The following is a 13,821-nucleotide window of genomic DNA, read 5'->3' as shown; positions in this document are numbered from 1 at the left end:
TTCTGGCATAGGCTGGCAGCTATGGCTCTGATTTGACCCCTAGCCTGGGAACCTTCATATGCCATGAGTGCGGCCCAAGAAATGGCAAAAAAAATAACAAAGCCCAAAATAAATAAATACTACATTTTTACCTGATCCAAAGGGCATCTTCAGGTAACCAAAGCAAAGATGTTACTATGCACTTAAAATATATTAAACCACCAAAACTCATAGAAAACATGATATACATACACATTTGCAAAATAAATTTATAATAATCACCATTGCGAAAATGCATGGTTGCTGAGCGATTATTTTATGTGATTCAGTTAACAACAGGGTAATAGGTAGTCTTTATTTTCACATGGTAACCTGAGATGTGTCTAAAATATCTGGCTTTCCTTACTCACTACTGGCTCATTGATGTTGCCCTTTTTATTAAATTCTGTGGTGCTTTTTTATACTTTGAATAATAAAATAGGCAAATTAATTCTTGATTAGAATGCACATTAATTCACTTAACTAAGACATATTGTTATTGGCAGTGAGCCAAGGTCTACCTGAATAGTTTTCACAATATTTCCCCCCAAAATATGAAACTGATAAAAAAGGGAGAGTTTACCTGATTTCCTCCCATACCATGACAGTTGAATATACCCACTTTTTCATTTTCCTTGCGGCCCATGTTGTCTAAACATTGATTAGTTTCAACATTTCTTATCTAAAGGAAACACACACAAAAATGTAAGAAAATCTGATATTTTCAAATTGCATATTGATAACACACATTTGTAAGGGAATCTCTCTAAGGAGAACACATTGCTTTAAGTATTTATTTTTCTGTGTCCATTCTGAGGTCTTTGTAAGTTTCTAAACTCCCATTCAAGTAAACTTGAATAGCATTGATGTTGTCATTAGCATCCAGTCAAGAGGCACTCCTTGTTTATAGCATATAAGCAGAGAAGAAGAAAACATCTACATATTAAAAACTGGAATTCTTCCCCAAACCCTCTTAAAACTTCCAAATTCCACTCAAATAACCAGCGTGTTTTTGTGAAGTTCTATAGTGCCATATGCAAATGAATAGAAATAAAATGGCTAAATATTCAAATTTATGTTTTTTATTGTTACTTCATTACTAGGTGCTCCATTATGTATATTAATAAATGTTCATTACACTGTACATTTATTACACTATTTCTTTAACAGAAGTATGCTTGTTTTTTCATTTCCAATGCCAGACTTTGTGGGGAGTAGTTGTCTGTGAGAAAAACTACTACAAGGCTAAATGGTGATTTCACATGAAAAACTCTTCAAAAGCAAGATTAAGTTGCCAATGGGAAACATAAGATTTATAGTTTACACTCAAACACTGCATTAGTCCCATAATTAACATAATATTAATGCATATTTGTGCCAAGTGTAATTACAAAAGCCATTTATTGAGTTTAAAGATGTCAGAATTACTAAATCAAGCACAAGTGAATGAGAAAAAGAAGAAAAACCTAATAGAATAGTTTAGACTTTTTTCCTTAGTTTCAACTCTATGTAATTTTTTTTTTGGTCTTTTTGCCATTTCTTGGGCCACTCCTGTGGCATATGGAGGTTCCTAGGCTAGGGGCCTAATCGGAGCTGTAGTCACCCGCCCTACGCCCAAGCCACAGCAACGTGAGATCCGAGCAGAGTCTGTAACCTACACCACAGCTCATGGCAACGCCGGATCGTTAACCCACTGAGCAAGGCCAGGGATCGAACCCACAACCTCATGGTTCCTAATTGGATTCGTTAACCACTGAGCCACAACAGGAACCCCTGTAATATGTTTTATACATGTCCACTCTGCTCCCGAAAGTTTTTACTACTGACTCTTATTCAGACATGCTGTTCACTCACACATTTCTTGGATATATCTATTTAGCTATCTATGCATTAGGTACATGTTTCTCCCTATTGGCAAATAAGTATGATTAAAAACTTCTATAGAGGCTGGATTAGGTTGATACAATTCACTTTTTTTTTGTCTTTTTTGCTATTTCTTGGGCCACTCCCACGGCATATGGAGGTTCCCAGGCTAGGGGTCCAATAGGAGCTGTAGCCTCCAGCCTAAGCCAGAGCCACAGCAACGTGGAATCCGAGCCGCGTCTGCAACCTACACCATAGCTCAGGCAATGCCGGATCATCAACCCACTGAGCAAGGGCAGGGACCGAACCTGCAACCTCATGGTTCCTAGTCAGATTCGTTAATCACTGCGCCACAACGGGAACTCCAAATTCACTTTTTCATATGGTGGAGAACCCCTGGTCACATAATTGTCCTAGAATTGAGGAACGTGGTATGATTTGCATCAAGGCCCCAATCAGCATTTGAGAATAATAGGAATTGGAATTCACACTTGGTAAGAAGTTGGGCTGAGCTGATCAATGCGGTCAGGCCCTGTTCCAATAGGTTGAGATTCAGCAGGGTTATAGACCATTTCATCAAGAAATCTGACCACCAACCCATAGAAAGGACAGACTACACTGTGAATATTAGAGGGAAAGGATACAAGCTTCAAGAAGTAAAGTCATATTTGAGTTCCATGCTGGTGGGTTTATGGCTGAAACTTACTCTCCATCTGATTAAGGTGAATTCAGGCACTGGAGTAGACCTAGCCTATAGGCTAAGGCTAAAGATTTTTTGGGATCTGTGGCAGGACTAGACTAAGGGAGGTGATAATTGATGATGTAGTAAACTGGTTTGCCTATGTTTCATTTAGTCTGACCAATATATAACATATCAGTTGAATTATTTTAAAATCCCTTAATCAGACTTTTTAACTTTTCATAAATGGCATACTTCTTGAGAAACAATAAAATTATTATTATTTATTATCCTAAAAAGTACTGTGATACTATAATAGAGGAATAAATATCTCACAAAATAACTGACTTTTAAATGTAAACAATGCAGTCTAAAGATCGCACGGTATTTGAATAGATGCCAATTAATAATTACAAGGGCACACATTGAGTCATTTGTAAGGTTTTTCCTTCTTTGCTGGGCAACAGGAGATTTAAAGTCACAGTCAGCCCATATTCTGACAGTAGCACTTTAAAGGGACATAGGGTAAATTCATGTTATCCTCCTCTTTGACAAATTAAGCACAGAATTTAAGAATTCTTAAAAAATGCTTTGTCACCAATAACAACCTATTATTGACCTATTTTCTATAACAGATAGACATAAGTTTTCTGGCCTGTAATATTTCTTAAGGAATCATTCATTCATTCAGCAAGCATTACTGAGTGCAGGTATACTTCATCCTAAGCCTTATTCGAAGTGCTGAATGTACAGAAATGAATAAACATACCTCCTTCCATCTTGAAGCTTACACTGTAGAAGGAGGGGTGCAATAAACAAATACATTTGTAATATGTCAGCAAGTCCTATGAAGAAATTCAAAGAACAGGTAGTGTAGAGAAAGTGATAGGTGTACCATTGTAAATGGGGGGCCAGGAAAGTCCACTCTGAGAAAATGATACTTGGAAAGACACCTTAATAATGGAGAGTGCAGCCATATTTCCATCCATTGAAGAACATTCCAGAAATGAGAAACAGCAAATGGATGCTCCCTGTAGCTGAGAAAACTGCATAAAAAGTGAGACTAGCAATATGGCCAGGGTGTGGTGAGGTCTGCAGGAATTAATAATGTAAGGAATACATTTTTGAGCATAAGGGTGACATCATAATAATTTATTCCAGCTGCTGTATGTAAAACAGAGAAGGAAAGAGTGAAAACAAGAGAAACAAATAAGACTATTGAGTCATGTCAGCAAGACATGCTGGTCGCTTGGAATAACAGGATAACATTTGAGGTGGCAAGGTCAAATTTAGGTTGTTTTTATGGTAGAACCAGTAGGACTTGCAACTAAATTGGAAATGAGCTAGAAGAGAAAAAAAAAAAAAAAAGATGTCAAGAAATATTCCAAGGTTTTGGCCTGAGCAAATGGATAAATGATGTTTCCATTTATTGGGAACAGTATTCTAAGTTCTTACATGTTGATAACTATATCCGTGGTCTTTATACTTGAAAATCTGTTTGGTGGATATGAAATTCTTGGCTCTAATATATTTCCTAGAGTATCTTTAAACTGTTATGCTATTCACTTTCAGCATAAAAGTTGCTTTTGAAAGGTCTGATGATAACAGGTTTTCTTTCCCTTATTCTTAACAAATGTGTATTTGCTTGAATGCCAAACTAAGTCCAATAGATTTATCACAATATATCTTACTGTTCATTTTTTATCACTCTTCCAGGTGTGTGGTGTTCTGTTTCAATGCATAGTTCCAATTTTATTTTCAATGAATAAATATTGAATAATATTGAATTATATATAATTCAATAAACATTGAATTATAGTTATTAATGTTCATTTTGTTTCATTGCTTTGATTTTCCTCATTAGGAAATTCTATTATTTTGGATCTTTTTGCTTGTCTTCTACATATGCCATTTCTATTCAATGGTTTTTGTCTTTCATTTCTTTTTTATTTTGAAAAATTTACTCCTTTTCCCCCCTCTAAAATTCTTGTGGCATTCTCTCCTGAGATTATTGACTTATATATTCTTTAAGGGTAATCCTTCATTTCTGAAATGATTCTTTTCTGCATTTCAAGCCCTCATTTCAAATTTTTTTTCTAAATCTGATCTGTGTTGTTCTTTGTTTTATCATTATAAACTTGCTCTTAGCTTGTTTTGAAATATTAGGTTACAAGTTTCCTCTGTCTTATGAGCATAAAGTTTTAGTGTGCTTTCATTTTTTGTAGATATCATTTTATTCTTTATTATCTATATTCTTATGGTATTCATCTTTATCTATTATTATTATTTTCCTTTTCTTTCTTTCTTTTTTTTTGACATGAAACCAATTCTCTTGATCTTTTATAATGGAGGATTTGATCAGGAGATAGTTCCTTCCTTCCTTCCTTCCTTGAGGAAGGTATGTTGTATCTTGTTATTGAATGTTGACGTTACAATTACTTTTCCTTTTGAAGTAACTTCTTTTTCAGTGGTGACATTACAATTACTTTTCCTTTTTGAAGTAACTTCTTTTCTGCCCAATAGACTCACACGGAGAGCTTTTAGAATATACTTCTGCTTTGCTTTACTCTCATAAATTCTGATTCAAATGGTATGGAATTGGACTAGAATACACTTTAAAGCTCCCAGATAATTCAGATGTATAATCAGGACTGAAAGTCCCTGTATCAGGAGAACAAATGGAGTAGTTGCTATCTGGAAGCCTGCTTATTTTGTGAATCATTTTGAAAACTCTGTTTGCTGGTGGAAAGTTAAGAAAGTCTCTGTATCAAAGCTGATTTCTCCACTACCCTGTGGGGATATTTAAGGATAAATGTTTCCAGCCATCCCTGACAGGAAATGTTTATGCAAGAGACCATTTCTAACCACAAGTCTAGATCTCTTCCTGTACTTTTGTGACGATTTGAAAAAAAAAAAAATGCATTGTTTTTTGAGATCTCCTAGACTCTGTTCACTTTTCCGATTTTTATCGGGACTTTTCATTTCCTTTGTCACTGTTGTCCCTATCTCCCTAATTTACTCCTAATTTACTCCTTGAAGTTTCTCCTGATAAAAAGCTTCAGATATTGTTTCAAGAATTCACAAGCTGCAGAGTGTTCAGATCCTTAGACATTGAGAGATGAGTCTTTACTGACTTTCAAATTGGATTGTATGAAAACACCTCTCCCAGTTTCAACTACTATTATTAAACTGACCTGAAATAATTTCTCATGAGTATCACCTGGCAATTAAGGTGTTATGCTGGTCTCATTTCCAGCAGATACCCATTGCTTCCCTTTGTTTTCTCTTACAAAGATTGTAGCATCATAGGTCATGAATTTGACAGTTCATGTTTGGGTACTGGCGAGAATACCTTGTCGTCTAATTATATGTGTAACATTGTCCATCGGTTTTTGGTTTTCCTGGATGCTCTCTGCTTTATTGGGGGAATTCAAAGAGATTCAAACTATATCACTGCATGCCACTATTTTTTCAAGATTTCAGAAAAGACTCATTTTGGGGACTGCATGAAAAGGAGCCTGTTCTGTTTTTGACATGTTCTAACTTTTCTACAAAGTGGTTTGGCAGTTTCCAGGCATGTAATATTACGTGTCCCTTAGGATGTACAGGTGCTAAGATGATGTAATATAGGAACTCAGATCAAATCTGGTGAGGCTGCTGGAATGGGTTCTAGGAGGCTAGAAATGGAGTCAGTGGTTTAGGAAAGTTGTCAGAATGAGACACAGAAGACAATCACCATCATGATAGTAAAAACTATCTATTACTGTATCTGCCATGAACTATTCCAAACACTTATGTATAGTAGCTATTACCCCCATTTTACACATGAAAACATTAAGATACAAAGAGGTTAAGTAGTTTTCCCAAATGGGTAATTGAAAGTTATTATAATGAGTTTGGGAATTGCCTAACCCTAAGATCCAAATAGTCAGGGAGTATTTGTCTGAAAAGAGGCCTGGAAGGAACAAGGGAGGATTGTTCTAGTTGACTAAGGTAAAGGTAAATGACAAGCCATCCAGACAGGACTGAAGACACATGGCCTAGGATCAGACTTGAGGAACCAGGTCAAAAAGATTAGAAGCAAAGTGTTTCCCATGCTGAGTGCCAGACTGTTGGGCTGAGGTCACGAAAATGATTTCTGGCTATTGTCAAGATGATAGCAGATACAAATATGATGGAGAATGGAGTGTCAGGGAAGAGAGTTATCAATACCTATCTTTAAAAATTAAGAGGGACACATAATCTGGATAGAGACAATGTCTGAGACATCTTATATCCAGATTAAAAAAATCCATGCACACCTATAAGGCAGCTTGGTATACATCAGTTATTCTCAAATCAATGAGCCCAACAGTGTGGAAATCTGCAATATTTTCTTCAAATATAGAAATGGGCAGTAGTGTCTTCTGGCAATCCTCATTAAGCAAATCTTAATTATATTATACGATACTGGCATAAAGGAAAGTTTAAACTCTGCATCCCATCTTTTGAGAACAATGATCAGATATAGGATGATTTTGTGTGATTTTAAAATAAGAACCTTTCTAAGAATACCCTAGAACTTAGGCAAATATACATTCCCAAAGAATGCTGTTTAAGCAAAGAAGTGAAATTTCCAGATAAATATGGATCTTGTCACTAGTATCATATTATCTGATAATGCCAATTGCTTGATCATGCCATTCATTAATCCGGAGAAAAATCTAGGCAAATAAACACTGAAGAACTTCATCCATAGAAACTCCTTACAGAATCTGACTTGTATCAGTGTAAGTAGAGCACTGGCAGTTTCGAGTTCTGAGAAATACTTGTGACTCATTCTTTATGTTATGATGTAGCTCTGAATATGCAGTGTAGGGCCAACATAGTTTTAATTTTATTGTCTTTGTTTACACATAACGTTTTATTACCTGAGAACAAATTTTAATGACATAAACATGAGAGTGTTTTTTCCCACTTGTGTTTTGATGTTTGACATCAGCAATCCTTTTTCTAAATGTTTCTACTCATCAGCAGTGTCATTGGTAATGTTCTCACCACTTACATGGTTTGTTGATTAGCTGTTGCTCCCTCTGCTGGGTTGTAACAGGAAGCAACAATGGGAACACCAATTCTAAACAAGAGTCATATACTTCCATCCCCACCACCTTTGAATTTCAAAACTAATATATAAAATTCATTCTAAAATAAGAGTCGAAACTTAAACTAGGTTTTTTTTTTTGGCTTTAATTACCCCAACACATGCTTATCCCTCAATGCACATTATGTTACTCATTATCATTTTAAATATGTCAACCTCATTTGGTTTCTCTTTACTTTGTATGTAAGGAAATAGGCAGATTTGCAGTGAATTCCAGAATTTAATGTTAATATTTCCATATTATAATTGCTCTAGTGAATATGCATTTTAGTATATTTTCTTTTTACCAAATTGTGAAAAAACCAGAAGGATGATTTTATATAGGTTTGCAAAATCTATGTAGTTAACAAATCCAAGCTGACTTTATGTACACCTGGGTTTACAATGTCCTGACTGTGAAATTTAAAAATTCTGGGTATATGATACCTTAATTCCTCTTTCAACAAAACATGGAACACAGAAAACTGAACAATTTCATTTATTTTGGTGAATAACAAAACAAACAAGCATCTTAGGAGTCTTCATAAATGCCTAACTAAAATATAGTTTGAAGTTGTTTGTGCCAGTATATACATTTGAGTGATAAAACTAAAATTAATGCTAGTCTATCAGCAGTGTAAAGTTGAGCAAATTTTTTTTCCAGTAACAGACTCACTCATTTTGATCATAGGTGGGTTACCCAACCCAACATTCTTTAAAGTTAACATCTGATAGATGAAAATCAGCAACTGAGTCCCAAAGAGTTTTGGAAATATAATCATGGACAGAGAGAATGCCCCATTTGTGCACATCATATAAAATGAGGCTTTCATATGATTATCCTATTAAAAGGTCAGGAAGATGGTGAATTTGTAAATAGATCTTCTGATTACCTACAGATAGGGTAAAACTCTCAGGGTTTCAGCCTCTGCACTTGGCAGTAACTGATTTTATCCTTAATCCCTATAGCCTGGCAGCTCCACAGATGTCTATTTTTAGTTACTTAAATTTGCTTTTTAACAATATTTAAAGAATACATTGTCAGTGTGTGCAAGGACCTTAACTAGTTGATAAGGTTCAAGAATATAAGAGGAAAAGGAAGTGCTGAGGTCACGTAGACAGTGCAAAATGCAGAGACTAATGTGGAAACCTCTTCCAAGCAACATGCAAGTGCAAATTTTAAGCCCCAGGAATTGTCACTTTGCTCCAGATATCCTCTTCTCTTCCCTCTTGCCGTCTGATAGTTTTGTGTTCTACGTAGCTCAAAATACATTTTTTCCCCCCAAATGCTGGCCAGTCACAGGCCAAAAACTTGAGGTGAAGCATTAGTACTCTAGAGAGCCATTTTTCAATCTTATACTTGAATTAGCCTTTATATTTACAAGATCAAAAGCTGGCTTGCTGAATCTACATAAGCTAAAGGGCTAGTTAAGATAGATTTAATGCTGCAAAAAGCTCTACTTCCTTATTCCATTATGATCTGCTTACTGAGTCTAAAAGACATATGCTTCATTAAGCCACTTAAAGGTTTTAGTTCAAAGCAATTGCACAGGTTTTAACTTCCCATTGGAAACTGCATGTAATTCATGGGCTGGGTAAAATAATATTTCAATTAGCTGAGTAAAATGCAAATATAAGACATTAAGACTACTATCTGATATCAATATTGATGATTATTTTGGTGATAATATACAATAATGAAAAACTGAATACCATATTTGCCTCTATCTTCCAGTATAAGTGGGAAAGTTATAGAGAAATTAACATAAAAATACTTATATTTACCAGTGCACTGCCATATTAAATGTCTAGGCTTTGAAAAACATTAAAACTTAAGGACATTTTTAAATTGTTAAGGCCTAACAATTTCATTTGGAACTAAGTGAGGAGAACATAGGAATTACTACAAAGAAATAATTGGACACCTGATACCACTTTGAGGCTTTTACTATTTGAGAAATATTACCTTTGTATATAAGGAAAGATAGATTTTTTACATTTTAAAAACGATGGTTAATGGCAGGTAGAAAAAGATTTAAATAAATGGCTATTGTCCATTAATAGTTCATCCCAAACTCATTACCAAAATATCCATCAAATTATATGTATATGACTATACCAAATTGAATTGGAAAATAGTGCTTGCTGAATTTGTCCTTGTTTCTATGGAAACAGGTGCAGGCAACATCTCTTTAAGGCTGGGTTTAAAGTGAAAAACTATAATACATTAATATAGTACAACTATATAGTATAGAACTAAACTATACAGTATAGTAATAATACTATATATTAATGTATTATAGTTTTTCATCAAGTTCAAAACTTAGTATATCTCATAGATTTTTTTGATTTATTGGGTGTTTGAAACAGTAGCTCATAGCATGTCTATATACCTCATGTAGGACAGTTTTATTATTACTGAATTTCTTTTGCCACACCCCACCCCCATTTCAGTACAATGGCCTAAGAGTAAAGGTCTTCCCTTGTTGATTTTGCATCCTTAGCATATAACACAGGTTCCAGCTTAATTTCTTATTTAACAAAAGCTTTCCGGTTGAATAATATATAGTAATGTAATCTGTTTTCTCCTTCTAGTTATAAGAAAAAATGAGCTTTAGTGTCAGACTAAACTGTATTCTAATCTTACATACAGGTTTCCATATTAAATTGGGGATAATAACAAAATTGAAGTCATGGAATTGTGATTTTAAAATAATATAATCATTATAAAGCATCTAGCATAATGTTTGTCATAGTAAGAAAACAACGAATAGTGGCTATAATAACTGTAACTACTGGCACTGCTACTACCTCCTGCCAGGCTTTGTTGTAGATGCTTTACAACTTCAATCATCACTATAACCTTGTATGATTATCTTCTTGCTGCTGACAGGTACCAGAGATAAGACCTAGAGCCTCTCAAATCTTAAGCTGTGAGGTCAGGATTTAAACCCTCCTCTGCTTGATTCCAAAGCTTGAGATGTTTTCAGTACAACATGCTGCCTCTTCTGGGTATGTTTCAAGTGTAATCTTACATTTTACATCTTCTGCTGTAATCTCTGCCTCTAAAAGTTTCTCAAACAGTGTCTACAAATTAAAATATGGTCACCTGGTCCATTACTGAAAATAGCTAATTCAAAATAAGTAGGTGTATAAAGGAATTTTTCCATACTTCATTTTCACTTTTTCAGAAAGTCAATTAGATTTTTTTGATGCAGTGCAGGAAAGCATAAAATTGAATTTTTAACATGGAAGTAAACATCTAAGAGCCATGAATCTTCTTAGGATTCACCCCAGGGGTCTAAGAAAATTTCCAAAAAGTCCTCTTTACTCATATCTGCCTTTTTATAGGTCCTGGTCATACCTTCTTTTAGAAAAAGTTATCAATGTTTACTCATAAGCTGGGTCTATTGACTACCAATGTGAGAAATGCACTACTACAAGAATAGAAAAACTCCCTCTAAAAGTTCAGATTCACAATTGATCCAACAAACTTTTATTAAAGAAATGAAAGTATTAGGTATTGTATTGGGGATCTTCAATAGAAGTAGATTATAATAACTATTATGCCAATGGTATTCTAGTTTAAAAAACCTCTCTCACTATTATGCCAATGGTATTCTAGTTTAAAAAACCTCTCTCACTATTATGCCAATGGTATTCTAGTTTAAAAAACCTCTCATATTTTATGTATTGAATATAAGTAAATCAATATTTAGTGACATGGGTGCTAACATGGGAATATTGCATATTTAAAAAAAATGCAATGATACCTCTCCCATAAAAACAAAAATTAAGAAACCAAAACCAAAACCAAAACCCCCAGAGGCATAGGACTAATAAGTGACTAAAGCTACACCTAGAAAGTAGAATATTTGGTGTTATTTCACATGAACTTTTATACTACATTATTCAGATTAAGCTGAAGTAGATGTAAATTGAAAAATCCTATAGAGAGATATTTAACTGACTGATGAGAAAGTGGAGATTTGGCAAAGAGTGCATGGATGTGGCACAAAGATAGCCTTTAAAAACAATTCAGCTAGAGGTGAATTTCTTTTTTTCCCTTTATTTTCTAGTTAATCAGAAATCATGTTTATAGTTATAAAGTTATAGATTTCTTGACAAGTGAACCAAAAAGGTATTAGACTAACTGAATTTTCATATATTCTACTGTTATGACCTATAAAAATGGAAGATTCAACAAAGAAAAAACTTCATTAATAATTACTTTCCAAATGCATTATGTTTTTGCTGCTTAAATGCTTTCATTACAACTGATATTAAATTAGTTTTGATTCCCAAACCGAATCCCTATTAAGTGGGAAATTACCAATATGGGACATGTAATGCGTTAAGGAATAATTCTTATTGTAAGCTATTGAATATATATTATGAATATATATTTGTATAGTTATGATGAAGCCAATTTTTTAATCTTCAAAGACAACATTTTGAAAAAAGATGGTACAGATCAAGGGTTCTCAGTGTATCTACAAAATCAATATGATTTTGATAATAATATTAATACTTGCAGTTTTTACTCTCATTTCTCATAATGTACAGGGAGTCTTCTATAGGCTACATGATGGGTGATATTATAATAGATTGAATATCAATGCAGATACAAGAATCAAAATATCTTCTATTAGGCCATGTATTAATGTGATTTACAAAAAATGTAAATGATGCTAATTTTCTTAATATTTGAATTTGCTTTATAAAATACATTTCTCTTTCAAAAATATGTTACTTATATTAACATATAATGGATTATTACGCATTATCTTTAATGACTTGATAGATTTTTCAAGTTCTATTTCAACATAATAGATACTGATAGAGCCACATAATTATACAAAAGCTCTTTGAGGTTTACAATAAATTTTAAGAGTATAAGATCTACATGACCAAAAAGTTTTAGAACTATTGGTAAAGAAACAAGAAAACACTATTTATTCAGTCTTAAACTATGCTCTTTTTACAGATCTCAGTGATACAAAACTTTATGGTCCTTGTAATATATGACAAATTTAAAATAGGTCTATTTAAAAACGCTGAAAGCATTTTACCCATAACATAAAAATACTGAGCTCCTGAGAAATTGCTTCTTTTGCAAAAATATATTTATAACTTAACCAAAATAAATAATTCATACCTCTCCAAGTGAGTAATAACGTCTTGGGATCTGGGAGTCCGGATAGATGTTTTCAAGGTACCAAGAAAAGGGCTTACACTTTAGATTTTCTCTTAGTGTTTTTCTGACTGACACATCTCCATAATCCACTTTGACAACACCTGGAATTTTTCAGAGAAACACACAAATCAGTTTGTGCTATTTTCATCTTAGCACTGTTTCACTTTGTTTATTCTGCTATCAGTTTTTTTTTCCTCCATAATTATAATGTCATAAAATTGAATTGCATATACAGCTGTTATGCTTATTTTCTCACTAACATCCAGTTAGCACATTAAATGTATATAAAAAGTTTTTCCACTGGTTATGACTTTTCAAATGCAAATATTTATCACAAAGTACTTTTAAGATTGAATAATTAAGTGTAAGTTGGTATTCAGAATCTCATAACCAAACCTTAACTGAGCTGTGTAACAACGTGGCTGTTTCTCTTTTGTAAAAATTTCAGAAGCCCCGCTGTTTTTGTTAATGTTCATATTTTCCCTTTAGTGTCATTTATTTACCACTTTTGGATTTCATTAGAAATTTACATAAATATCTTCACAATGGATGACACATATGTGTTCTAACTTTTCCTACTTCTTGAATTTTTATTCTATCTAGGTTTAGAAAAATTAGACCTAATTTTTCTTTATTGATTTTTTCCTGTTTTATAAGTTAGTATAAAGTAAATCAAGTCCTTGAGTAAGTTAGTAAATAAATAAGCATAAAGATACTAACATAAGCAAATGAAATTACTCACATGTGTATATTAAAATTGCGTAATTATACTTTGTATAATAGCAGAATATATGAACATTTCCATTGAAGATCATAAAAGAATGCTTTTTAGTTGAGAAATAAAAACAATAGTGGTTCTAATTTTTATATAAAAAGATATGGTGTCAGGAGTTCCCATCATGGCTCAGTGGTTAACGAATCCAACTAGGAACCATGAGGTTGTGG

General features: G+C 33.5%; 1 protein-coding gene across 1 annotated transcript in view; it reads right to left on the bottom strand.

Moving 5' to 3' along the window:
- Positions 1-13,821, bottom strand: part of GALNT13 (polypeptide N-acetylgalactosaminyltransferase 13) — a 584,203-nt gene that overhangs the window by 31,715 nt on the left and 538,667 nt on the right. The window contains exons 10-11 of the mRNA XM_047770427.1: positions 12,838-12,977; positions 602-700 (exon numbers count right to left, since the gene is read on the bottom strand). Of these exons, the coding sequence (XP_047626383.1) occupies positions 602-700; positions 12,838-12,977 (239 nt within the window). The remainder of the gene's footprint in view (positions 1-601; positions 701-12,837; positions 12,978-13,821) is intronic.

Source organism: Phacochoerus africanus, chromosome 3 (genome assembly GCF_016906955.1).
Source record: "Phacochoerus africanus isolate WHEZ1 chromosome 3, ROS_Pafr_v1, whole genome shotgun sequence".
Classification (NCBI taxonomy): Eukaryota; Metazoa; Chordata; class Mammalia; order Artiodactyla; family Suidae; genus Phacochoerus; species Phacochoerus africanus.
Note: the sequence above shows the minus strand (reverse complement) of the source record. Positions and strands in the feature narration are given on the sequence as shown.